Raw genomic sequence first — 25,638 nt, forward strand, 5'->3', positions numbered from 1 at the left:
GCAATTGGAATGTCTGTCATTGGAAATAATCTGGTATTGTTACCCACTGTGTATATGTGTCTGTGACTGTGCATGTTGTGTTAGAAAAAGTCTATTTTACACGTTAATTTGCAGTTGTAACAGCATGCTAAATTTGCCAGTATATTGGGTGAAAAATACCTCATTCTGTTTCACGCAAAATTAATTTCTATGCATTAGTTGAAAATATGAGGAGAGTAAACCAGAGGAGAGATCCTAACTGTATTGAAAGGGATTGACAGGAACAAACGACAATCAGTCGTCTAAATATATACAGAACACAAGCAAATTCGCTTCAGATACATCAATTTCTACGTATATGGTGGGAATCTTAACCAATATCATATTATTTAGCTTCAGTCATTTTTAAAGCAGTGCTCAACAGGCTACGTTATAGGGTGCGTTTGAGAGCAAGCACTCAGTGTTGAGGCACACCCTCCTTAATTAAAGTCCATCGAAACTCAGGAAATGACGAAGTCTCACTCCCCAACCTTTTTTTCGGACGATCCACACTATTCACAAAGGTCGTCGTCGCACGCCTCCCTACAGTATGCCAATGGTTTCGTATGAGTGGAAAATCGCAGTGACGTTCGCCAGAAACGCAATGAAAACGAAGCGCTTTGAGGACCATAAGGATGACGTAAACTACGTTAAGGACGCAGGTAGAAATCGTGATCCAAACGACACATGCGTAATTGTCGATGTGAATACCAACGACGCCCGTTTTTTCTGGGGAAAAAACGGAAGGAAGGCATTGCACATAGCAGTCAATTTCTTGAGACCTGCTGCGTGCCGTGGTACCCGAAGTGTTTGACTTGATTTTCCCGAGGCGGAGGGAAAAGTCACACCCAGGCTTGAAATTACACGTAGTCTGATTTTGCGTCCGTTTTACAGGCTACTTAGGTTATCATCGGGAGCATGGAGTGCCTGTCACTGAGAAATCACCGAATGTGGTATAAGACGACAAGTACGGCGTAAAAATATCGAGTTTATGGACAGTGTCAGTGGGACGGACGGACGGACATTGAAGCAGTTTGAAAAATCTCAGTTAGTGACGGTCGCGCCGGACCACCCACACCATGTCACAACTGATCAGTCCCAGCGAGTCGGACTGACCCGGATCTCTTGTTAAGCTGTTTTGGGTGGGCAGATAGTAGATTCAAGGATAGTTTTGGTGTCTTGCGGTTTTATCCCGTGGAAACGCCGTTTTCTCGCGGGTAGACCCAGGCGATTGCCCAGCGCCGCGACATCTCGGCGGCGGAACCTTTGCTTGGATCGGTTCTGCTGCTGGACCATCCGTGAGGATCCGCAGAGGATGGGAGTGAGAGAGCGAGCAGAATCGAAGAAGAGGGTCTCGGGACGACGCCGTCAAAATACAGGTGAGGACGTACTGGCGAATCGGCAGGGTGGGGGAAACGTCATTTTATCATCAGCCTTGTAGCGTGGAGGATACGTGTCGGTGGATTCTCGTGAGTAGACCTAGCTCCTGCAGATTGCTTATGAATAAAACCCGGGTATTCGCAGAGTTGCCGTCGGTCGTTTGTCGCTGGTGTGTATATGCATGCATGCATGCATGCATGCGTGCGTTAGCGCGCGCGCACATATGTGCGATAACGCATACTAACGATACTGAACCAATTAGGAACATGAACCGCATTTCTGCGGCGTGTTCCCTCAGTCATCGCCGGTGTAACCTATCGCGTCTGTGTCAGGTGCGATTACCCCTTTATGCTGACCATCACTATGACGCATCTGGAGGCTGCCTGGCTTTTTTTTTTGCAAGTGGACTGCAGCCTCTACAGTGTAAAAATCTCAAGTGCTGGGACAATGCACACACAAATTCTGGGAAAATAGTTCTACCCCGATATGCCAGAGCTTACACGTAGACACATTAATGGCTTGCTTGTTGTTCAGATGTTGAATGGGTTTAATGGAAACACATCAGGCTTTTCCATAGGGAGATAGAAATGCATTTGTAATATCAAATGGTAACTGATAGTGTGTGTACCTGTGCGTGCATGAGAGAGAGAGAGAGAGAGACAGACAGACAGACAGACAGACAGACAGGATAACATACCAAGGGAGATCTGATTTGTAGAACTCTCATACGAGCTGAGCTTAGCTGGGATAAGGCAGACGACTATCAAGCCTTGCAGTCTCTCTGGAGAGGTTCCTCCTATGTGCTGCAACAAGCAGTAACAACCAAACATGCTCTCACAGTTACCAGGAAGTACATCCTGGTTTTGGTACTGACAGCTGATATTAACCCAGAACACTAATTTATGCTGAATTGGCAGAAGACTTAGAACTATTGTAATCCACAGTACTGTAAATATAGTCATATTGTCAAGCTTTACTTTGTTTGCCTGGTTCAGCCAAACCTCCCATTGTGTAAATACACATAGAACTCATCCAGGAAGAGTTTCCTGTTAGGACCCCTTGCAGAGTGTATTTTTCTCTCTGCATATGATCCAGACCTGTTGTATCTGGACACATCCCTAGGGGCCAACCAGAAGCTACATATTTTTACTCTAACTCCATGTCCAGCCCAGCAGGATTCAGTTTTCTAACAGTTTGGTTCAGCTGTGTGTGGGACAATTAATGGGTAAAAACTTCAACAATGACTAAACTGATGTGTTGCAAGAGCAAAAGTGTGTGTGTGTGTGTGTGTGTGTGTGTGTGTGTGTGTGTGTGTGTGTGTGTGTGTGCACACTTGTGTAATATAACATTCTCTGTTCTGCAGGCACACCTACATTATTAAGATCAGTGCTACCAAATCACTATAAGGTGGAGAAATAACCATACATCAGACATTTCACAAAGTGAATGCCTGAAGCCACTGAAGACCTTTCACATGCTTCAGAGGGTTCAGAGCAACACAGGAAACTTGATCGATTATGTTAACTGATCCACTGAATATTGATTTTCTTTTAAAATGTGTCCCACAGTAACGTTTGCAGCCTGCTTTTAAGGGACTCGTGCTGCTTTTGTATCTGTGGTATTAGCCTTTCATACACAGACAGAAATAGCCTCTTGAAAATACTTTCCCTGGACCAGATTTTTTGTTACTCATTTTTAAATTGAATTATTTAATCGATTGCAAGTTTTACCAATTAATTATTTATTTTAACAGCTTTGACTCCACTGAATGGACTCCACTCCATTGACTCCATGTTTTATGCCAGAAGGTTATATTCCAGGGCCTTTGTATGCTTTGTGTTAACATGTGGTCAGCCACTGTCTCTGATATGCTAAACCCAACGGAATGTGGCAAAGGTATGAGTTTATTCCGAGCTCTATCTGAGGTTTTCACATCAGTCACATCGTGACAGTCATGCCACATCTTCTGAGGTGACACGCTAAAAACTGCATGCTCGTTCCCGTCTGACATCAGATGCTGCTTGGGGCCATTCACTTTTGTCCACCAAATGGAATGGGCCTGAACAGAATGAGGACAGCGAGATGTTACGGGACAGCACAGCCTGGGTGGACAGCTGCACTATTTCTTCCATCCTTCTGGAAGAAGTGAATATACCTGTAATCACTGCTGAATATCGTCGCTAAAGTCATTCAGCTAAACATCCATCAAAATCATGGCTCGCTCTATAAGTCAATGTATCTGCTTTTTATGCAATTATAAATTTTTAATGTACATGGCTGGGTTATTTATCAAAGGTTGAGATCATTTTCAATCCAAATCTCGTTTCAAGAAGTAATGACATGTCTGATTCTGAATGAGCTATTAGACTGAGGAGCGGAATATTAGACCTGTAAATGTAGTCGCTGTCATGCTATTTCGTGTGTTTTAGTGTGATTGTTTTTGGTATTCCCAGATAGTTTAATACTGTAGTTACTAGGGAATTCACAGTGGCTATAAATTTGAAAGGGAACTTGGGAGAAAAGTTTAATTTACACAGATTTTCTACTTGCCTCAAGCCAAAACATTTTCAGTGTCCAAAATGTGAAATATTGGCCTTTGCAATACTGATCTTGCAGAAAGCTGCAATATGCAAATGAGCTCTCTAACAGCCTTTTTTTACATTGTGTTGTGTGAGCATCCTTACCAGTCTCAGATATTTCTGATGAGTGTTCTGAGGGTGTTTAGATGAATCACAGCGTTCGCATGACCCCACAATGATGCTATTTGGTGGTCATAAGCCTCTATTAGTTAGTTAGCAAATCTTAAACTTTTAGTTCCAGTACATCGACTAAAAAGCATGAACAACTGTTGCTTGGTTATTCAACTTCTTTTGAGGTAAATAAGAAATTTGTGTAGCTCTGATCCCCCCCCCCCCCCCCCCCCCCGCAAACCATTTCTCACCTTAGGCATGTTAAGTGTATGCCCAGGACAAATGGGTTAGAGAGTGACCACCATTACAAGAGCAGGATTACAGCAGTCTCTCTCTCTGTCTGTCTGTCTCTTTGCATCTTTCTCTATCTCTCTCACCCTATTTCTTTCTCTTCCCCTGCCATGTTTTCAGGGCTGTTTCTCCTGTCATGACCTATTTATTTTTTAGCATCCTTTATCATGCTGTGTTCCTGCATGTCCCTTCAGCCGGTTGCGCAGTGTGCAGTTTGTTTCGCACCTCTTTCCTCCATGCTATTTCAGCCCTCGCACTTTGCTTTTCATTCTATAGGTCCAACGTTTTAAGAGAACACTACTTTTTCCTCCTTGCTTTCATCACGTTCTGTCATGCTAAACTTCGGTGTGATTTTTTTTTTTTGTTTTTTTTTTTGAGACATTTAATGTTTCTTCCTGAGCAACTTTTGAGCACAGGCTGATGTTCCTTGTGGCTTTTTTTTTCTTTCTTTCTTTTTTCTACGGCTCCCTCTGTTTCAGTGGTAGGGCTGCCGCAGTCCTGTTATGTTGGAACAATTTCTCCTGACCTCCATCTCTTCATCCTCCTCCATCATTTCTCCTCATTGGCTCATAACTCCCCTTGTGCGTGGCTCTCGTCACTGCTATCTCACCACCACCACCACCTTCTCCTTTAGTTTTATCTTGCACATCCAGATTCAGACTTTGGCATCAAACTGTGCTCCTCCTTATTTTAGAATGAGGACTATCTGCCACTCACACCCACTGTCCCTCTGCCTTTCTTCTCTATCTTAATCTTTCTCTCTCTCTCTCTCTCTCTCTCTTACTCTCCTCTCTTTATCTTCTGCACTCTTACCCTCTTGTTTTCTTTCATGTTTCCCTCGTTTCACTCACCGTCTTTCACTCCTGCCGCCACCCACTCGGTCCTTTTCGCCTCTTCCAGCTTGTGTGTGCGCATGCGTGTGTGTGTACGTGAGTGTACTGATGTGTGCATTTCAGAAGGTACATTTATGTAGGAGTCCTGACAGTGTGTGAGAACATTCTGTATACCACACACATCCGCACGCAAACACCAGGGATAAAAGATTGCAGACTAATCTCATGCAATTTTAACAAAAACAACATAAGCACATTGCTGGCTGAAGTTATCCTTTGCTGAGGTCTGTCTTTGAGTGCTCTTTCACTGTTCAGCGCTTGTTTATGCCATTCCTCTGCATCAGGAAACATTTCAGATTTCTCTGTGATCACCTACTTAACACTATTCAGACTATTTATTTATTTATTTAGTTATTTATTTATTTATTTTTAAGTTTTGATTTGAATACATATGGCTCTCTACTCTGGTGAAATAGGGGTGTTTACTTTTCTTAAGGGAGTCACGGGGACTGATTAGGAACAAATCAGAGAGAGTCATATTTTTTCATCATATAGCAATTTTGCTGTAAGTTTGCTGGCTTTACCCAGGTGTATGCGTGCACATGTGCCTTGAGACTTTTACACTGCTACACACACACACACAAACACACACACTTTCTGCTACCCAGAATGCCATCTCTGGTTGCTCGTTCTGTATGATTGATGGGTGAGAGATGGGTAATGGAGGTGCCCTTGGAAAAGAGACGCCTCTCTAACAGGCACTTACCACCTTATAAAGACTACTACTGCCCTGTGCAATCTTTGAATAGTGTTCAGGAGCAAAAATATATTGTGTCCTGCTTAGAGAACCACTATTGATTGGGTGGAGCTTGAGGTATTCTAATGTTTATTGGCTGTTGGCTGACAGCTTTCTTGTTGGTTATCTCAGGAAAGGTGGTGTACGGGGCCACCACCCATGTGATATGTTGAATATCCTAAATCATAATATACTCAGTATAACAGTGTATAGACAGTAGTGGTGCTGCAGGTTTGGGCTTCACACAAGGAACTGAAATTGTTGTTTTTAATGATTTTGGAGACATCAAAGACTGATGAGTGGGTTATGGTCTCACCATTCTTGCTGTCAGTACTATGCAGGGTGGTGCTGCAAAGTTTCTCTGCCTTCTCTCTCTCCCTTTCTCTCCCTCTCTCACCAGAAGCCCCCAAAAAGCACCATGAACACCCTTTCTGAAAGTCAGTAAAGAGGCCCTTTATATCAGCATTGCATAAATGAATCTTAAAAATGGGCCCTTTTGTATGAGCACTGAATGAAAAATCAAGGCTTCTGACTGGTCCAAGCAGGCTTAATTTCTTTACACCATGACAATTTTATGTCACATTAATGTTGATAATAATAATAATAATAATATTGTTGTTGTTGTTACTACTACTACTACTACTAATAATAATAATAACAACAATAATAATAATAACAACAATAATAATAATAATATCATTGGTGGTGTTATGTTCAAATACAAACACCTATGCACTCACTTATGTATGATAATTTGTATTGCTATCATTTTGTTAACCTGGCTATCTGCCTTCTAGAGAGCATTTAAACGAGACAAAATAGTGTCTTAGCATTGTTCACAACCACAGATCTGCGACTAACAGTGATCTGTTTATTAATCCATTCTTTAAAAAAATACGACATTATTTCCAGTTTGGCCGTGAAGTAACAGATGTTCAGGGTCTGGAAAAGAGCAGCAGAAACTGGAGAAAAAACACAGAGGAGGAGGAAAAACCAAAAAAGTAAATCATTCTCCTCCTCTAAATTCAGGAAGTTAGTTACTCTATGCCTTTTAGTATACTCAAACCAAATGAAAAAGGAGAAGAGCTACTGAGGTTGAAGATGGACTGGAAAATTGAAAGAAGAAGCTAGAGAATGAGCTAATCTAACTCTGGCTACAAAGAATAACTGTGAAAAAAATGCAGCCAAACTCTCACTAAAAAAAGACACTGTATGGCAATGGAAGGGAAAAATGTAAAAGGCTTTAGTGTTATAAAGTTTTACTTTTTTTTTTGTTTTTTTAGAATTTTGTTTGTATTTATTTGTCATATTCATGCATCATATCTGTAAAAAATATTGCATATATAATACATCCTACACAAAATCATTCCCCCAAACAACTGAATCACAGTTCCACAGTGGTTTTTAATGAAACAATATTGGCTCAGTGTAGATATTGGGCGACATTCAAATACAAGATATCGATATTGGATCGGTACAGAAAAATTGGTATCGTGCCATCTCTAATTACAGCCTGTTGGTTTTTTTTTCTCCCCCACTGCCACATTAGTATGTCTTTGACGGGGACCAGTATCCATGGCAACCATCACTAGCCTCTCTTTCAGTGACAGCCACAAGACTGTTGGACTAATGAACTAAGTCGTCTCTTCCTCGTTCCCCAATTCTCTCACTCTCTCTCTCTTTTTTGACTGTTTGCTGTAGGTTGTAAGACAGTATGCCTCGTCTTCTGAACCATCTGGTACCCACGTGTTTACCCACGTGTTGTTTGTTGTCTCAGTCTGAACCAAACAGTCTCTCTCTCACCAGGTCCTCATATCCTCTCACCTCTTCATTTCTTTCTTGCTTTATACGCTGATATGTATGTGATGTGTATCAGAGGTCTTTTTTTTAAAATTTGAGGAATATTATTCAAAAATAGATGCATTTAATTAATTCATTTATTTATTTAGTTTTTGCCCAGTATGTCCAGCCTATTGTGTTTCTCACTACAATGCATACAAATATCTGTTTAGTTTCCGGTCAGCTTTGTGGCATATTGAATTAATACATTTTAATTGCAGCCACAATTCACAACTGTTGCTGATTAATTAGACATCACAAAAAAAGCCTGGATTCAGTTAGAACATACAGTGTTTAAGAAGTCCAGCATGCCATAAATCATCACTATAATTGTTCATTTCAGTGCTCGGGTGTTAGCTCAGCTCTTTTGCTGCGGCACATGAGATGAATCCATTACTCTTTGGTAGTAACATGAACTTGGTCTAACCCTGGCCCTTTCAAATGCATGTTTTAGTAATGTGAAATTAACTTCACTGTCATACCTGTGAAATACGTGAGCCATGTAATACATTTAAAAAGATTTTACACATGCACATATACATAATTTTGAGTTTGTGTGTGAGTTCACATTTTACAAAATAACATTTTGGATCAACTAAAGTAGTTGTTGGCGGGACTGTAAAATTCGAATGTAAGGTTCTGGATGAAGCTGTTTGGGACATGAATGTTTGCCCCACCTGAGCAGTAGAGATTAACACAAAGACTAAAGAAGTTCATGAAATGAGATGAAAGTTTGGTTTCAGCTTCACAATTGGTAAAAGCCAACGGAAGTGCAGGTTTGAAGCCGTGCTCAGTCTGCCAAGAAAACGAGTAAAGGGTGGTTTCCCGAGACTAGTCAGGGCAGTGTGAATTTGTGAAGAGAGGAAGGAAAAAACCAAAACGAAAAGGTGTGTACATTTAGCGCAAATGAGTGTAGGGCTGTGAATGATGAAGCTCCCAGCCCACTCATCAGACATGTTTGAGACTGGTAAGTGTGCTCATACAAAACACAATGGGGGGGGACAAATCTGTGGCTTGCTTCACTGCTTGTTGACTAACTGTATAATCCATCAGATTTATGGAGTATGTATTACGGAAGCCCGTACTTTGATGAAGGGGAATATTTTATAGGTTAAGCTGTCTTGGTTCTTCCTGTGCTGCTCAGTGATGCATCGGGGACACCTACATTATCACACTAACACTTTATGCTAACCTTTGTCAGGTAGAATTGTTCCTTAATGTTTCCTTCCAGAATGTCTATGAGAAGGTTTTACCAGACTTTGAAAAATGTTCCAGTCCTATTATTAAAAAAAAAAAAAAAAAAAAAAAGTGAGTTGCATAACTCACTGGAGCGTGATAAAATGAAGAAGTGGTAAAATTTGGTAATGTGTGTTGTTGGCAGCTGTATGTGTAGCTATTATTGGCAGGGGGTGCTGGCTCTGTTAGGGCCCATTCTGTTGAAGCTTTTAGGTTTTTTTTGTGTGTGTTAGGTTTTAGCTTAATCAGGCTTTTTTTGTGTGTGTGTCTATGTATTATGTGTATATCCAATAAGATGACCATACACAACACACATGCACACAGGTTATTAATCTGTATGTACGTGCGTGTGTTTCAGGGCAGTGATGCCGGGCATGGTGATGTTTCGGCGGCGGTGGTCAGTTGGCAGTGATGACCTGGTGCTGCCTGCTCTCTTCCTCTTCATACTACACTGCATATGGTCAGTAAGAGTGTGTGTGTGTGTGTGTGTGTGTGTGTGTGTGTGTGTGTGTGTGTGTGTGTGCGTGTAACTTAAGTTCTGATCTTCATGATTTTGACTTGTATTTGGACTCAAACTTGTTAACTGAAAATATTATTTATCTGTTGAAGTCCTGATGCTTTCATAATCACTTGGCGTAGCAAAGTATGATTTAGTATCACTTTTAAGAAGAGGTAACTGTCTTTGAGGCAAGCAGTTCAAGACAAGTTTATTACTTTCTGCTCAGGCAAAATGAATCAGGATGTCATTGCTTCAAGTTTGTGATATAATTCACATGGTTAATTTAAGGTATCAATAGCAGTTGTAGTAACTATAATATTCATAGCTTCCGACCTTGAAATAATGTTCAGAATTTAGGATTAGCAGTAAAATACAGAAATATTAATTGCTTAACCTAACTTTATAACACAAAATATTCTAAATGCCTTACTCCATAGTTCTCACCCAGACACAATGGGAGGAATAATTCAATAACTGAAAATCTAAACATGAAAGTGTTTAATTGTCCTAATGTTGAACTACAGAGGCAATGGGTGGTTTGAAGTCCGTGGGCTGGAAGCTAGAGTGTGTCTGTGCATGCCTGTCTGTGTGCGTCTTATCTGCCTACATATGTATCTGTGTCCATATCTGTGTGTTGGTATTATGCTCTCAGGCTGGTGGTTCTGTCTGTGGTTCTGTTCGGCCTGCCATACGGGTTGGGCCAGTCCTGCTCCGTCACTCTAGTAGACCATGGCCGCGGCTACCTGGGCATCCTGGTCAGCTGTCTGATCTGTGAGAGCGCCATCATGTGGTTGAGCATGCGTGGTAGCATCCTCTACACCCAGCCCAGAGAGGCCGTGCAGTATGTACTGTATATACGACTAGGTAAGACACGTGTGCGCGTCTTTGAGGCACTTAGTCATGTTTAAACTGGGAAGCAAAACAGTATGTTAAAAAGAAATGATAAAGACAAGCTTGATATTTGTTTGAAAGTGCTTAGGAAACCACCGAAAGCTTATACATACAGACACACCCCTGACATTCTACACCGTCTGAACCATTCCAGTTCAGTTTCATGTAATGATGCATGTTATTTGCTGGTATATCTTCCCCAGCCATCCTGCTGGTTGAGCTGGTCTATGCTGTGGTGGGCATCGCCTGGCTGGTTCAATATTACCAACCCTGCTCTGATGTCACTGCCAAGAACCTCGCCCTGGGTGAGAGACGCAGGGTGGTCTGTAGAGCCGCAGTGAGAGATTAGAGGACTTCATGGTGTGTGTTTAGGAGGGAGCCAATGAAGAAAGAATGGAAAATATGGCATTGAGGAGAAATTACATGGGGATGCAGCATGTTACACTAGATACATATATGCCTTGGTGGCACTGGTAATTTAGACTTTTAATTCTTTGTATAACTCTGTAGGATCATTGTGTAAAGACGTTTCTGTATAGCCTTTTTAAGACTTAAGATTTTAATGTCTAATGATGTCCTCAGTGCATTATTTATTTAAGAACATTTTAATAGCCTAGTGTTCGCATTGGTGTATGGACCACTTTATAAAATGCTTGCGTGTGCACGTCCGTGTTTTACAGGAATTGTGGTCTGTAACTGGTTGGTGATCTTCAGCGTGTTTTTTACCATGATGTGTACATTTGATCCCACTGGCCGAACGTTCGTCAAGCTTAAAGCCACCCGACGTCGCCAACGCAATCTGAAAACCTATACGCTCAGGTATCACACACGTGACCTAAAAACTCAGTTAAAACACATGAGGTACAACAAGCTCAGATAAAACACAGATGACGTACACTCTCAGGTAAAACATGTGCGACCTGTTAAATGTGCTGCCACACACGTTGTAATCTAGCTAGTTACAATTCCAAACAGTGTGGCCTGTTGTTATGGTTACAGTTTGTGTTGTCATATGAGCCATTTTTCTCTTCGCTTTCCTGAGAGGATGGATGCGAATACTCAACAATGAGCCTTTTTTTAAGGTTGTTTTTTTTCTAGCTACCTTGACCAGTGGCATCAACTTTTTTTACACCTATGAGCTTGATGAACAAACCAACTTGGATGGTACCTGATTTATATTGCTCTTTTGCCCATTCTACCTTCTTATTTCATAAAGGCTATTTTTGAAAGTGTCCCCATTTCTGTATATGAAATGCTACTGTATTTTGGCCAAAATGGTCCAATATGTTTCCTTCCCTGATATGACCTACACATTCAGGTAAAACGTGACACTTGAGTAAAATGACCATTACACTCCGGTAAAACATATAAGTACAACATACAGACAGATGTAATGTCTGTATTTGTTTGGCGGTTAGTTGTATTTTCTAAACACTGCTTCGTGTTTTATGGTTCATTTTTCAGGCACAGGCTAGAGGAGGGTCAAGCCAGCAGTTGGAGTAGGAGACTGAGGTTCTTCATGTGCTGCACCAGGGCTCAAGATTCCCAGTCTGTTAGTACACACACACACACACACACACACACACACACACACACCCACACACAAGCATTTTCTGGCTCCACTGAGAGGTATATCTTTATATCCACTATTTATCTAAGGTGTGTTGAAAATCCCCTCTAGTCACTGTTTAAAGCAGAACAGCACTGGCCTGAGCAGCATCAGTATGGGTTATACATGCATTCATGTACACTCACCCACCACCTTTGTCAGGACGCGTATTCAGAGGTGGCTAGCCTCTTCGCCGAGTTCTTCAGGGATCTGGACATTGTGCCCAGTGACATCATCGCCGGCCTTGTGCTCCTCAGACAGAGACAGAGAGCCAAGCGATCCGCCATCTTGGACCAGGTACGAACTGATGGAGGAGCGGCCGGTGAGGGTTCAGTCAGCATTAAACCATATCTTTAAGAAGAGAAGAGAAATTGCTGCTTATTTTCCCTTAGACACAAAAGCTCAATACCTTCAATGCCAGTTTTTTTTGGGACATTGGTTAAGACCCATCTTGGATTAAATTGCAATGTTTTATGGGATTTTCCTTAGTGAATCCGGGGTTAGGGCTAATCTTGGTCAGGGATACTGGCATATAAAGTGGCTACTTTCTGTAGTTAGTTATTGGCAAGACCTTTAGATATTAAACTCTTGCTGTGGAATGTCCTTGAACATTGACACTTGCTGTATGTAAGGGTACTGGAAGGGCCTCAGCCTTGCTAAGCTGACGTCCATTGGGAGTGGGCGGTTCAGAGCAGGAATCCATGCTGTTCCCAGAGGAAGAGCCAGCCGGGCCCTTAAAGTGCAAATTAGGCTGAGAGTGCAAATTACTGTGTGTTCCGTGTGCATGAGAACTGACATGACCATACCTCCTAACTGTTTTTCCATCTTTCATTCTCTTATTTTTTCTCTCAATATCTGTCTCTGTTTCAGCCAAACAACAACATTTTAGCCTTCCTGTCCGGTATGCCTGTAACACGCAGTACACGTTACTTGGACCTTAAAAGCTCGGTAAGGGAGCGAATGCATGCGTGGGTGTGCGCGCACGTGAGCGTGGGCAGGCGTGCGAGCGTAGCTGTTCACATGGACATGCATGTTTGTGAATGAGCGTATATCACAGATGTACCGCAGGTTGTGCAGTTTGTGTTTGAGGCCCCTTTCCTCCTGGGCCCTGTTTTTCCAGGTGGAGATGGCCATGTATAAGGAGGTGTGCTATTACATGCTCTTCGCCATGGCTGCATATGGCTGGCCCATGTACCTCCTGCGGAAGCCTGCCTGTGGTCTGTGCAGGCTACTCAGTTCCTGCTCGTGAGCCACCCTTCCTACAGACACCTTCGTTTAACACTCCCCCTTAGCCAAGGCATTAGATCACATACGCTGCATATTGTGCAGGGTCATCGTACTTGTTGCAGCTTTGCGCGACTCATTTTATTTTATTTTTTTGAATGTTTGCTATTTCTATATCAGCTGCTAAGACAAATGCTAGGTTAATGACGATTTAGAAGTGATCTCTCCATCTCCCTCACATCCTGGCTAGTTGTCCGTCTGCGTCCGGTTCTCGTCTGTCTCACTCAGTAACGGTGGAGGAGGACAACTGCTGCGGCTGCAACGTTCTGGCCATCCGTCGCCAGTTTTTAGACCGAGACCTCAGACAGGTCCAGATTGTCTACACATCTTGCCATGATGCGGTGAGCATTCAGTCTGACATCTTAAATCAAATCTCAAACCCGAAAGTAAAATAAAGCTGAAGTAAGGCTGGTTTTGTTTGACTGAAACTACGACTGTACTTCGAAAGAACTGTCTAGACCCCCCAAGTTTCGTCAGATGAGGAAGTTTGAACCTGTGTGTGAATATAAACATAGAGAAATCCCTTAGTGCTCCAAATTTAACATCATGACCTGTGATCTCAGCAAGTACAAACTAACCCCACTGATCTTTGTACTGTATGCTACAGTTGTTGTTTAGCAAACTAGCTCAGAAGTTAAATATTATCTCCCAATCTTCTTGTTTACCCTTTCCTGCATTTAACGTCCTTTCCTCCCTTTATGTCTGCATTATGTTAATTCTTTGTATAATTTGTCTTTGATCTGTTTGTGAGATGAAGGAGGGGGGGCGTGTGTCATATATGCCATCTGCTGTTTTAGGTATATGAGACACCTTTCTATGTAGCAGTAGACCACGGGAAAAAGAAAGTCGTCATCAGTATCAGGGGGACACTGTCGCCCAAAGTGAGCCTTAACCTGCAGCCTACACGCACTTTCTAACTGAACCCCTAAAAAAAACACATTAGACTGAATAGACTGAAATTACAGTGTTGGCCTTGTCTCGTTTGTGCCTCATGTTCTCTTACTCTGTGTGTATCTCTCATACTCTGTCTCAGGATGCACTCACTGATCTCACAGGGGATTCAGAACGTTTGCCTGTGGAGGAACAGCATGGGATCTGGCTTGGACATAAGGTATACACACACACACACACACAAACATATATACATATACATATACATATACATATACATATGTGTGTGTGTGTGTGTGTGTGTGTGTGTGTGTGTGTGTGTGTGTGTGTGTGTGTGTGTGTGTGTGTGTGTGTGTGAAGGTCACCAGCTGGATAATTACTGCATGGGTGATTATGTTTCAGCTGGCAACAAGTTATTTAAGCCAAACTGATGCAGTGAGCAGCTTCTCATTTGTTAAACAACCATGTCGAAAGTCAAATCCTGTGGTTGTGGAAAAGATGTTAACCTGTTTCAGAAGGGTCAAATTATTGGCATGCATCAAGCAGAGAAAACATCTAAGGAGATTGCTGAAACTACTAAAATCGGGTTAAGAACTGTCTGACGCATTATTAAGAAGTGGAAGGATGGTGGGGAAACATCTCCAAGGAAGGAATGCGGTCGGAAAAAAATCTTAAATGATCATGATCGGCAATCACTTAAACGTGTGGTGAAATCAAATCATAGAAAAACAACAGTAGAACTCAGGGATATGTTTAAAAGTGAAAGTAAGAGCATTTCCACACGCACAATGCAAAAGGAACTCAAGCAATTGGGACTAAACAGCTGTGTAGCCTTAAGAAAACCACTTGTCAGTGAGGCTGACCGGCAAAAATGGCTTCAATTTGCTAAAGATTGGACATAAAGATTGGACTCTGGAGCAATGGAAGAAGGTCATGTGGTCTGATGTGGTCAGATTTATCCTGTTCCAGAGTGATGGGCGCATCAAGATAAGAAGAGAGGTGGCTGAAGTGATGCACCCATCATGTCTAGTGCCTACCGTACAAGCCTGTGGGGACAGAGCTATGATCTGGGGTTGCTGCAGTTGGTCAGGTCTAGGTTCAGCAATGTTATGTGCCCAAAGAATGAGGTCGGCTGACTACCTGAATATACTGAACGACCAGGTTATTCCATCAATGGATTTTTTTTCTTCCCTGATGGCACAGGCATATTCCAAGATGACAATGCCGGGATTCATCGGGCTCAAATTGTGAAAGAGTGGTTCAGGGAGCATGAGACATCATTTTCACACATGGATTGGCCACCACAGAGTCCAGACTTGAACCCCATTGAGAATCATTGGGATGTGCTGGAGTAGACTTTACACAATGGTCCGAATCTCCCATCATCAATACAAGATCTTGGGGGAAAATTAATGCAACTCTGGACAGAAATAAATGTTGTGACATTGCAGAAGCTTGTGGAAACGATGCCATAGCGAATGCATGCCGTAATCAAAGCTAAAGTCGGTCCAATTAAATATTAGTGTGTGACTTTATTTTTGGCCAGGCTGTGTGTGTGTGTGTGTGTGTGTGTGTGTGTGTGTGTGTGTGTGTGTGTGTGTGTATGCACACACCATGCAATGTCTTCTGTAAAACAAATATGTATATAAGCTCAACAGAGCAGCAAAATGTGATCCGTCTCGCTTGTGATTTCTTCCACCCCCTTCTCTCTCTCTGTCTCTCTCTCTCTCTCTCTCTCTCCCTCCGTCTCTGTCCCTTGCTTGTATAGGGAATGGTTTACTCGGCTGAATACATAAAGAAGAAACTGGAACAAGAGATGATTCTATCTCAGGCCTTCGGGAGAGATCTGGTGGGTTCCAACGTACTGCTTTTCTTTCCTCAGTATTGCGAGCGCTTGCACCGGACTGAACGTGGCTCGCCTATGCACTTTGACCTGCGGTGCTGTGCTCTAGCAGTTGTCCTTTTTGCCCATCAGAGCAAAGGAACCATGCATTACGGGCTGGTGATCGTGGGCCACTCCCTGGGTGCCGGCACTGCTGCCATTCTCTCTTTCCTGCTTCGCCCCCAGTATCCCACACTGCACTGCTACTCCTACTCTCCGCCTGGAGGTCTTCTCAGGTCAGTGAGGCTTGAGAGGTTCCTCCTTTACGACTATGTTCTGCTCTTACTCTCATCCCCAGTAAGGGGCATTAGGCTCTATGCCATACATTATGCTGCTCATTAGATTACCCATATCCTCACCCTTTCTGGTCTTCCTATTCGAGTTTATATGTACTGCAATTAGTTAGACTACGAGAGGCAGAAATGATGGGAAAGACCATTAGGTGCATGTAATAGATTATTTGTTGTGGAGGCTTGTCTAAATGACTTCAGTAAAAACCACCCATCTTTATCTATTAAATGTGTTTTGCAATGCAAAGTAGCTTCCTGTCTACGGAGGTAAAGCAAGACCTTGGGAGCAGACCCTGAAGTTCGCTTGAAGCTGACCATGTGTGCCATGTTTTCTTTACAGTGAAGATGCGATGGAGTACTCGAAACAGTTCGTCACATCCGTGGTGTTGGGGAAAGACCTCGTCCCTAGGTGAGCTCTGCAGAATGCCTGCTTCAGTCGTGTGTGTGTGTGTGTGTGTGTCTGTCTGTCTGTCTCATTTTTCAGTTTTGTGTTTTCTCCTTAGGATCGGCCTTTCTCAGCTCGAGGGGTTTCGTCGCCACCTACTTGAAGTCCTACAGAAGAGTGATAAACCGAAGGTGGACACACACACATAATTCATAAAAAGCAACGACAGGCAACCCTTTAAAGTTGAATACCTGTGATATTCCAGCCCTGTGTAACATATATATCCCTTTGGGATTGGTCAGCCTAAAGTACCAGTTAAACCTCGGTGTCCTCGTTGCACTGAGCAGCTTCCAGCAGTGAGTGATACGGCACGACACCTGCCCGCGCGCTGCCCCCCTCCCACGTGTATACGCCCGAGTGAATCACATCGCTCAGTTTCCAGTCCCTCTGCACAGCATCGTCCAGCCCAGCTCCATTCCACTCATACCGCACCACGTCAGAGGACAACTCTCAGCCTCAGGCTTTTCATATTGCCTCTCTTTACCGCTCACGCAGCCATTAAGTGTGCAGTCCTCGGAGGGATTCATTTTCTGCCTCTCCCGCTCTGTCTGCCTCTCTCTCTCCATCTCCCAGTGGAGGATTATAATAGGGGGCACTAAGTGTATCCCTAAGACAGAGCTGCCTCTGGAGGACGAGGCCCCATCTCAGGGTGTGACGCCCTCTAGCTCCCGCCTGTGTCTACACCCCAGTGACCTGAGCATCGCCCTGTCTGCTTCCACTCCGCTCTACCTGCCCGGCCGGATCATCCACGTGGTTCACAACCACCCGCCAGAGACCTGGTGGGTGGGAGAGAACATGCACATTTCAAAAAGGAATGCACAATATTGAGTATTTTCTGTGTTTAACTATTTAATGCTCAGTTAGTGAAAAATTACAATCAGACAATCAGGTACATTATGCATGAATATTTGATTCTTTGTTTTTGGTTACTGGGAATCAGCATTTACATTACCAAAATATTACTTTGTCTTATCTTTTTTGTTCTTTCTTCCGATTTCCTGTCCTCTCTCTCTCTCTCTCTCTCTCTCTCTCTCCCCAGCTGTGGTCAGGAAGAGCCCACATATTCAGCTTTGTGGGGGGACAACAAGGCCTTTGATGAGGTCATCATCTCGCCAGCCATGCTGAATGAACACATGCCACATGTGGTGTTGGAGGGCCTCAACAAGGTGGGGGTGGGTGGGTGAGCGGGTGAGGATGGTTGAGTGTGTGTGTGTGTGCACGTGCGTGCATGCATGTCAGCATGTCTCTACATGCATGTCTGCATACGTGTAAGTATGTATGTAGACATGCATGTATTGGTGTTTTTCGTGCTTTTTTCCGAGTATCATCTTTCTGGAGCCATGCTTTCTGTGGGTGGAGGGCCGTACTGTGGCACTCAAACCCTGCTGTATATCAGACCCAGTGCGGCTGAGGTTCAAGAGGCTGACACAATACGAATCAGCAAATCTGCCACTCTCTTAGCAACACGAGTCATCGCTTTAATTAGCTCAGTTCTGCAGACGGCTGGCTGTGGAGTGGCCCAGGGTTGCATTGGGTTACATACCTCTCCTTCCTGTTTGGCATAATTGGAACTGGGCATATCTGTGTTGCAAAGGCCATGTGTGTGTGTGTGTATATGCGTGCGTGCCTATGTGCACACCCAGCAGAGACAGTGTGAGGATGTGAGAGAGGTTAAGATGCGTCTGTGTCCTGTGTTTTGGTAGGTCTGCGTGTGGTGCTCTGTTTAGCTTTGATCCAGTTTACTCACTTTCCCTTGCTGTGGTCTCCTGGGCTCTCTGGACACATCTGACACTCCTTGGTCCTTTCTCCGCCCCTCCTCTCTTGGTACAAACTCTTCTTGCAGGCCGCCGTGTGTGTCTGTGTGTCCCACTGTATGAGCCGGCGAATAGTAATGTGTTCTGGTGTGTCTCTGCAGGTGCTGGAAAACCCGTTTTACCTTTCAGAGCTGAACACTGTTCAAGATGAGGATGCTAGTGCCCTGGTTGCCATTTAAACCCTACCAGAATTCCCCTCATGCCTCTCATTTGCAGCTCCAGCCCTCAGCTACCCCAGAAAACTCTCCATTCCTCACTGGCTGTAGTTAACTTATCTGTGCCAGCACTGCCGTCAGACGCTCAAACACTGAAGCCTCCTCCAGCCGGAATGTGCCGTCTATCTGATATCTGAAACCGGGCCGGCACGCCTTCAACACGGGCGGACGGTCTGGCTTAATCTGGGACACAGGACAATGATCTAATAACACTGCTACTTAATCAAGCAGCATCGTGCCGTCAGACCATTCCAGATAGCATTTCTTCTGGTCTGCTGCTGCCATTTCGTTTCCCACAGCACCACAAACAGAATCTGCTTCAGCTGCTCCTACACAAAATAGCCCTGCCAATCCAAGGGCCTCGATTACCCCCCTCCCCCTTCTGCCAACCAAACAATGGCTCAGAGCCATTGTGCCAGATCTCATGGCTGTAGACAGATAGCCCTAATTCCCGTCTACATTCCCAGAGCTCCTCAGAAGTAGCACTTCCACAATCCACTCCGTTGCCCAGGACGCTGGCGAGCCTGCAGAACTCCTCCGCCCAGCTGCTCCATTCTTTGACACTTTCTCAGGGCCACCTCTTCCTCTACGCCCCCGAGCGAAATCTCCGGGATACGCAGGATCTGCTGATCCTCAGCCAGGAACAGCTAGAGGGCCCAAACACAGTGGATGGCGTACTTTTGTGATGAAGTGAATGATACCGTACTTCAAGGCATGTTGCCACAGTGCGCGTGCTCAGTGTCCCGGGGTTCTGGGCATCCCAAACCTGCTTCATTCAGTCTAATCTCCTCCACTCTGGCCTGCTGTTCACCTGTTTGGTCTCCTGCCTTTATTCCTGGGATTTGTGGAGTATGACTGCTGTATGGTCTACTCTTCTGCCTCTCTCTTCCCTCTCTCTCCTCCGTCTCTGTATTATTGCGTGCGTGCGTGTGTGCGTGCGTGCGTGCATGTGAGACAGAGAAAACTAGAGAGTAAAATATTACCTTTTACTATTACTTTCAGTCCTTCTCTTCAAATGGCTCTTTGTTTGTTTCCTGTGTTTTCATTTGCACTGCTGACCGTGGGAAAGGAGACCCTGGTGTTTTGGTGTTTACACTTGTGCTTGTGCTTGAAAGCTTGTGCTGTGCACTGTGCCTGCTTCCTCTCCTAGTGGTGCTGGTGGTACAGAAATAATTTTTGTAAACTGAGATGCTCTCCCCTCAGTGCTGAAATGATTTATGACAACTGGAGTTCATTCCCTTCCCTAGATCATATAGAGTTAGCTTCATGGTCATATTTACATTATAAATTAATCCTTTTAGTGGGAGGATGTTTACAGGACTTTCATACCCCATTTTGTATCTGTAGCTAACATGGATGCCTTATTAACCAGTGATGCAGCCAATAGATGGCTTCACGTGCAATCTGAACAGACTGTGTAATATACTCTGGTTCACACTTTTGCTAGGTCATTCCTGTAAAGCATACCTGGATTTATGTTACCCATTTGTGTTTAATGCACTGACACATTTTCATTTTTTCATGTGTACGTGTGCATGCATGTTTGACTTGGCGCAAATTTCCCACAATTTGGGCTATTTACTCTTGCTTTATGAACTGGATTACTACATGTATTCTGTGGATGTTGTTTTAGTTATTAACATGTCTATGCTCATTAATAAAAAACCAACAGAATTTGAACATAGTGGCTGTGTGACTGGAGTTGTTTGTATAAATGTAATTTATAACTGAATTTTAATATACATGTCGTGTTTGTAGAGTTGTTGTCTGTGCATCTGCTGGTCTCTCCATTATTGCAGTCATTTCCATTAACTGCGTCGCAACATAATGAACATTTAATCCTATGGGTACCCTGTTAGATGTCTAACAAAAACGCTGATGGGTAATACCTTCGGTCTCTCTTTTTTTAGCTGTTAGAGTATCATTTCAGTAATTTATTACTATTGCTTATATGTTCTCATAACACCTCTTATTGTTTTATGATCATGTAACTGACTATATGAACTTCAACTAAACCTTATTTGATAGTAAACCTTGTAGTTACATTTTAAGTACATTTTAAACATTATAATGATGTATACAAAAGACCTAGTGGGATAACTGGCTATTTGAGAAGATACTGGAATTCTGAATTTCAGAAAAAAAGATCATAGCAATGTCATCACCTTTGCTACATGTGTAGCCAATCCTGAAATCTACAGCACAGTTAAAAAAAAAAAAAAAAGTATGTAAACAAACTTTTCCTGAGGTTTCAGGAGGGAACCAGTCGCTTTGTGTGAAGCATTTATGCATGCTCTAAGGTAGAACTGACTTGCACTGTAGGTTCTGCAGTTTTTTTGACAGGACTGACCATGTGTTTGCATTTGTGGGAGAGAGAGAGCAACCAGATCCAGGTTCATTAAGACTTAAGAAGCTTGTGTGAAAGGCTCAATCAAACTGACTGAGTAGTCAATATAGAAACCGAAAGCATCATTTTGGTAGTGTTGCATCATTTATTATATTGACTCATACTTCCTGGAAACCTACGTGATGTGATTTTCAGTTTTTATTTTTTCCTTACAATATTCTGCTTTCCCTACCCTCTTTATATCTGTCACACTATTAGGTTTTGGAAAACTACAATAAGGGGAAGACAGCCCTTCTGTCGGCTGCCAAGATCATGGTTAGCCCCACGGAAGTTGACCTGAACGCAGAGACTGTCTTTCTCGCGGCCTCCAATTCCCAGCAGCCCACACCCCCAGCTCACCACCGCAGGAACAGTAGCGTCCGGTGAGTCCTTCTCGCTAACCCTAAAAGAGAGTAGAAAGACCATATCGTGCACCTGTACTGGGATACCATCAGCTGTAGTTGTTATTTATAAGGATGTAGAACTGGTATTCTGCTTTGTAACGTTCTCCCAGACATAAAGTTGGCTGTAATGTGAATGTATGACGTTTATCAGCTCAGACAAGTTCAGCCCTGTGAATATAACTTGATCATTTCTGTTCATTTACTCTCTTCTCCCTCATCCCTCTTTTTTACCTGTATGGTTTTCCCCTGACTTTTTCATTCTGTTTCATATACCTGCTTTGTGTTTCTTTACTTTCATATACATTATTGCTCCTGTGCACGTGTGCACATACACACACACACACACACACACACACTCTACCTGTTCTAACCTTTTGCTGTTGTCATTTGTTTGTTTTTTTTGCTGTTTCCTGTCCTCTGCCCATCCCTTTTCTGTACTCTCTGCTGGTAGCTCCTGCGCACGCTCTGAAATCTCTCTGGATGGTTTCTCGGAGTGCCCCCCTCCTCCTGTGCCCGTGGTGTTGACTGGAGCCCGCGAGCGGTTGACAGTGGAGCTGCAGGAGCGCAAGGCGCCGCTGGCGGTGATGGAGAGCCTGTCCGATGTGGACTCCATCTACAGCCTCGACTCCCGCCGCTCCTCGGCCGCTCTGAGGGGCTCTCCATGCCTGGGGTCACTGCCATTTCCCTTGGACGCACCCATTCCTGAGGAGAACCCGTCGCTCAGCTCCCGGACCGAGCTGCTGGCCGCAGATGGCCTGCTCCAGGTGTCCCCCGAGCGGGAGCTGGGCCAAGCCGGGCCCTGCTGCCCCACACCGCCAGAACTCCTCCTGCCTTCTAACGGGGGCCATCGCCTCCTGCCTGCCAACCCGCGCTACAGCGGACACTTCCCTCCGCTTCTCCTCGGGCAGACCGTCATAGGTCATCCAGGCCGGCAGAGGGTAACCTCGCGGCCCTCTTCGGTGGTGTTTGAGGCGTATAAGCGTTCAGGTGTCCCTGTCGGCCGGGAAACGAACCCCGCGGCACCCTGGACCGGTCCTGGTGGGGAGGGTCATGAAGAGATCACAAGAGATGGAGAAGTGGAGAAAATGACAGGGAGCCTGGCAGAGGTCAGGGTGGAGCCGAAGAGTGAGATTTCGCACGCTGTAACTATGGTGACCCCACTCTCCAACGGGAACCCCAGCCAGGCTGTGCTGGAGTTTGCCCAGTACCTCGACTCTCTCTTCAGGCTAGATGAGAGTAGCTCTCCTCCTCTGGAGCTCTCTGACGCGGAGTCCGAGTCTGGCCGGGGCTCTTGCGGCCAGGTGGAGGGGCAGTGTGACAAACAGCATGGGGAGGACTCAGACAGGGACAAGCAGCTACTAGCCAGGGCAACCTTGGAGCCCAATCTCGTCCCTAAGCCCCCTCGTACCTTTGCTGGTTCTGCTGACCCCTCGTCTGGCATCTCTCTCTCTCCGTCCTTCCCTTTGTCCTCATCGGGAGAGATGAATGAACTCTCACCCCCGGACGGGCCAGTGACGGTCAACCACTCCACACTACGAACTTCCACTGCCTGTCCTTTCCCTGAGGAAAACACACTGTCATCCATGGTGTAGTGCCCCACTATCTGACCCACACACTTCTTGTTCCTTCCCTTGTTGGTGTTATTACCCCCTGTTTGAACAAAAACAAACAAAAAAAAGTGTGAAATTTTCTTGCTTTCTTGGACAAACTCCTCGAAACATGCATGCGTAGCAATGCGACTTCCAGACAGAGACCATTAAAATCACAGAATAGAAGACCTCATTTTGTACTATAAATGAACAATATTGCACTGAATGCAGTCTGTCTCATGCATATCTGTTACAAAGTGTCCTGTTTGCTGCCTGCAACATGAGGGCGTGAGGGTGTTTGGTTGCTCCTACGAAAAAGACATAAGCTACTGCTGCCATATCTGAAGAAGCTTTGCACAGATGACCCAGAATGCCCACTAAGTCTCATGTTTATGTTTACATTAATGCCACTGAACAATAAGTGTGCAAGGTTAACATATTTGCAGGGAATTTCACTTGCAGGGAATGTAATAGGATGGCCAACAAGGAACAGCTAGCTTGGTGGAGAGGAGTCGATGGGTAAGAGGCATGCTTGATGCCTACAGAGTTAGAGTTCCTAGACAAGGTGACATTTCCTCAGGTCTTTAAAGAATGGAGATGAAGAAAGGACCCCCTAACAGTTTCTGATGTCAAAACCCAGATTTGGTCATTCTGCTTTTCAGATTTTGGATTGAAGGTTGTGTGAAATGTTGGACCAAGCATACAAATAGTGCAGCACCCAAGACTGTGGTACAGATCGTGGTATGGTGTGCATGAGAAAATAAAATAAGGAATGCTTATTTAGAACAGTTCATTTTGAAATTTGCTTAATATCATTGATCTTTATTCATGCACACATTCAGTAACGATAATGTGCTTTTACTTCCTTTCTTTTTTGCCAAACATAAACCCTGCCAAATATGTGTAGGAAATGTTACCTGAAATGGCTTTGAAAATTTATGTATGAAATTTTTTTCCACTTTGTCACATAAATTTGATGTACTGTCACGTGCAAATCCACCATGTAACAGTGAATTGAACTGGATGGCAAAAAGCATGCGCCAAATGCAGTCACAGTTTTGAATGTCCATGCTAATCATGTCGTCTTTAGGCATTAGACAATATTTTATTTTTTATTTTTTTAAATTCTCATCTCATTACACAAGGGCATAGACTGGAGAAACCAGGCAAACGTGCCCTATCGTTTGACACTATACTAGATCCAGTAGCAAACCTTTTTTAAGGGTCTCTCTCATCTGCATTTTTATCATTTCTACTGTTGTTGTTATGAATATATTTCAATAATTGGTGGTTTATCATTATGATAAATATTTTAATAACTGTTACAGTTTAACTTGCCTTTTATATTATCTCTGAATGAAGTGGTCTTGAGTTGAGATATTTTGGCCTTTTTAATAGCAGGAGTACACCTTGTGTCTGTGTGGGGGAAATGTACAGCAGTGGGGCAGGTATGAGTTAAAACACTACAGATCAAACAGTATATTACATGTGCCATACACTGAATGGTATGTTTTTAGCACTGTATGCAGAAAGGGAAATTGTACAGAGTTTTTACATTACAGTCCTACAATATGGTGTTAGAACCTACCACATACACAGGCTATTCCTTGCCACTTTTTGATATGAATATATTACATAGCAATGTGTTATGGTTATATATGATCGGTTATATACTGATATATGAAACACAATGGTTCCCATTTTCACAGGTTTTAGAATATGTATAGTATAAGATGATTCTTCACTGTTACATTATTTTTTAATCTTCCACTAGTTTGAGAATGCTAACTGGAAGAGTGCAGAAATAGTTCACTGCTGTACTTTTTCAAAATGGTTGTGTATAGCATTATCTTTCATGTGATTATTTTATGCAAGTAAAACCCATCTTTTTTTCAGTCTTTAAAAAAAAAATCCAATTAAATATTATCAAGAAAAATGGCTGTATCATGTATCATAGTGATTTATCTGAAATATATAACAATACTGAAATCTATCTATCTATCTATCACCTTATATATATATATATATATATATATATATATATATATATATATATATATAGATAGATATAGATATATATATATATGGGGGGAAAAAACATTTATCTGTGGAAATATTCTGATTTAAGAAAATTAATGATGTAGCCATTGGTCTTCAAAAGAAACATATTTCTTTCTATTGTTGCCAGCTACTTTACCAGTCCTTATTTTTCATGAATGAGAATGTATTTAAGATTTGCCTGCACATACACATGCACATACACATTACCCTGCCTGTAAAAGAATAAAACAGTACAGATTTCAGACTCTGGTGCTGTCTATTTCTTTTTTTATAATCACTTTAATAAGGTCATTTC

The 25,638-nt window shown here is 43.3% G+C and overlaps 1 protein-coding gene across 1 annotated transcript; it reads left to right on the forward strand.

The window, feature by feature from the left end:
- The first annotated feature begins 137 nt into the window (after positions 1 to 137).
- Positions 138 to 25,287, forward strand: dagla (diacylglycerol lipase, alpha). The gene is made up of 20 exons (XM_026997936.2): positions 138 to 1,397; positions 9,442 to 9,543; positions 10,235 to 10,446; positions 10,677 to 10,778; positions 11,154 to 11,292; positions 11,938 to 12,025; positions 12,245 to 12,379; positions 12,953 to 13,030; positions 13,203 to 13,327; positions 13,557 to 13,707; positions 14,164 to 14,247; positions 14,400 to 14,477; positions 16,026 to 16,106; positions 16,233 to 16,375; positions 16,770 to 16,838; positions 16,933 to 17,005; positions 17,448 to 17,653; positions 17,914 to 18,040; positions 21,509 to 21,672; positions 22,145 to 25,287. The coding sequence occupies exons 2-20, from the start codon at positions 9,449 to 9,451 to the stop codon at positions 23,283 to 23,285; spliced, it is 3,291 nt and encodes a 1,096-aa protein (XP_026853737.1). The 5' UTR covers positions 138 to 1,397; positions 9,442 to 9,448; the 3' UTR covers positions 23,286 to 25,287.
- The last annotated feature ends 351 nt before the right edge of the window (positions 25,288 to 25,638 follow it).

The sequence above is a fragment of the Electrophorus electricus genome, chromosome 1, assembly GCF_013358815.1.
Source record: "Electrophorus electricus isolate fEleEle1 chromosome 1, fEleEle1.pri, whole genome shotgun sequence".
Classification (NCBI taxonomy): domain Eukaryota; kingdom Metazoa; phylum Chordata; class Actinopteri; order Gymnotiformes; family Gymnotidae; genus Electrophorus; species Electrophorus electricus.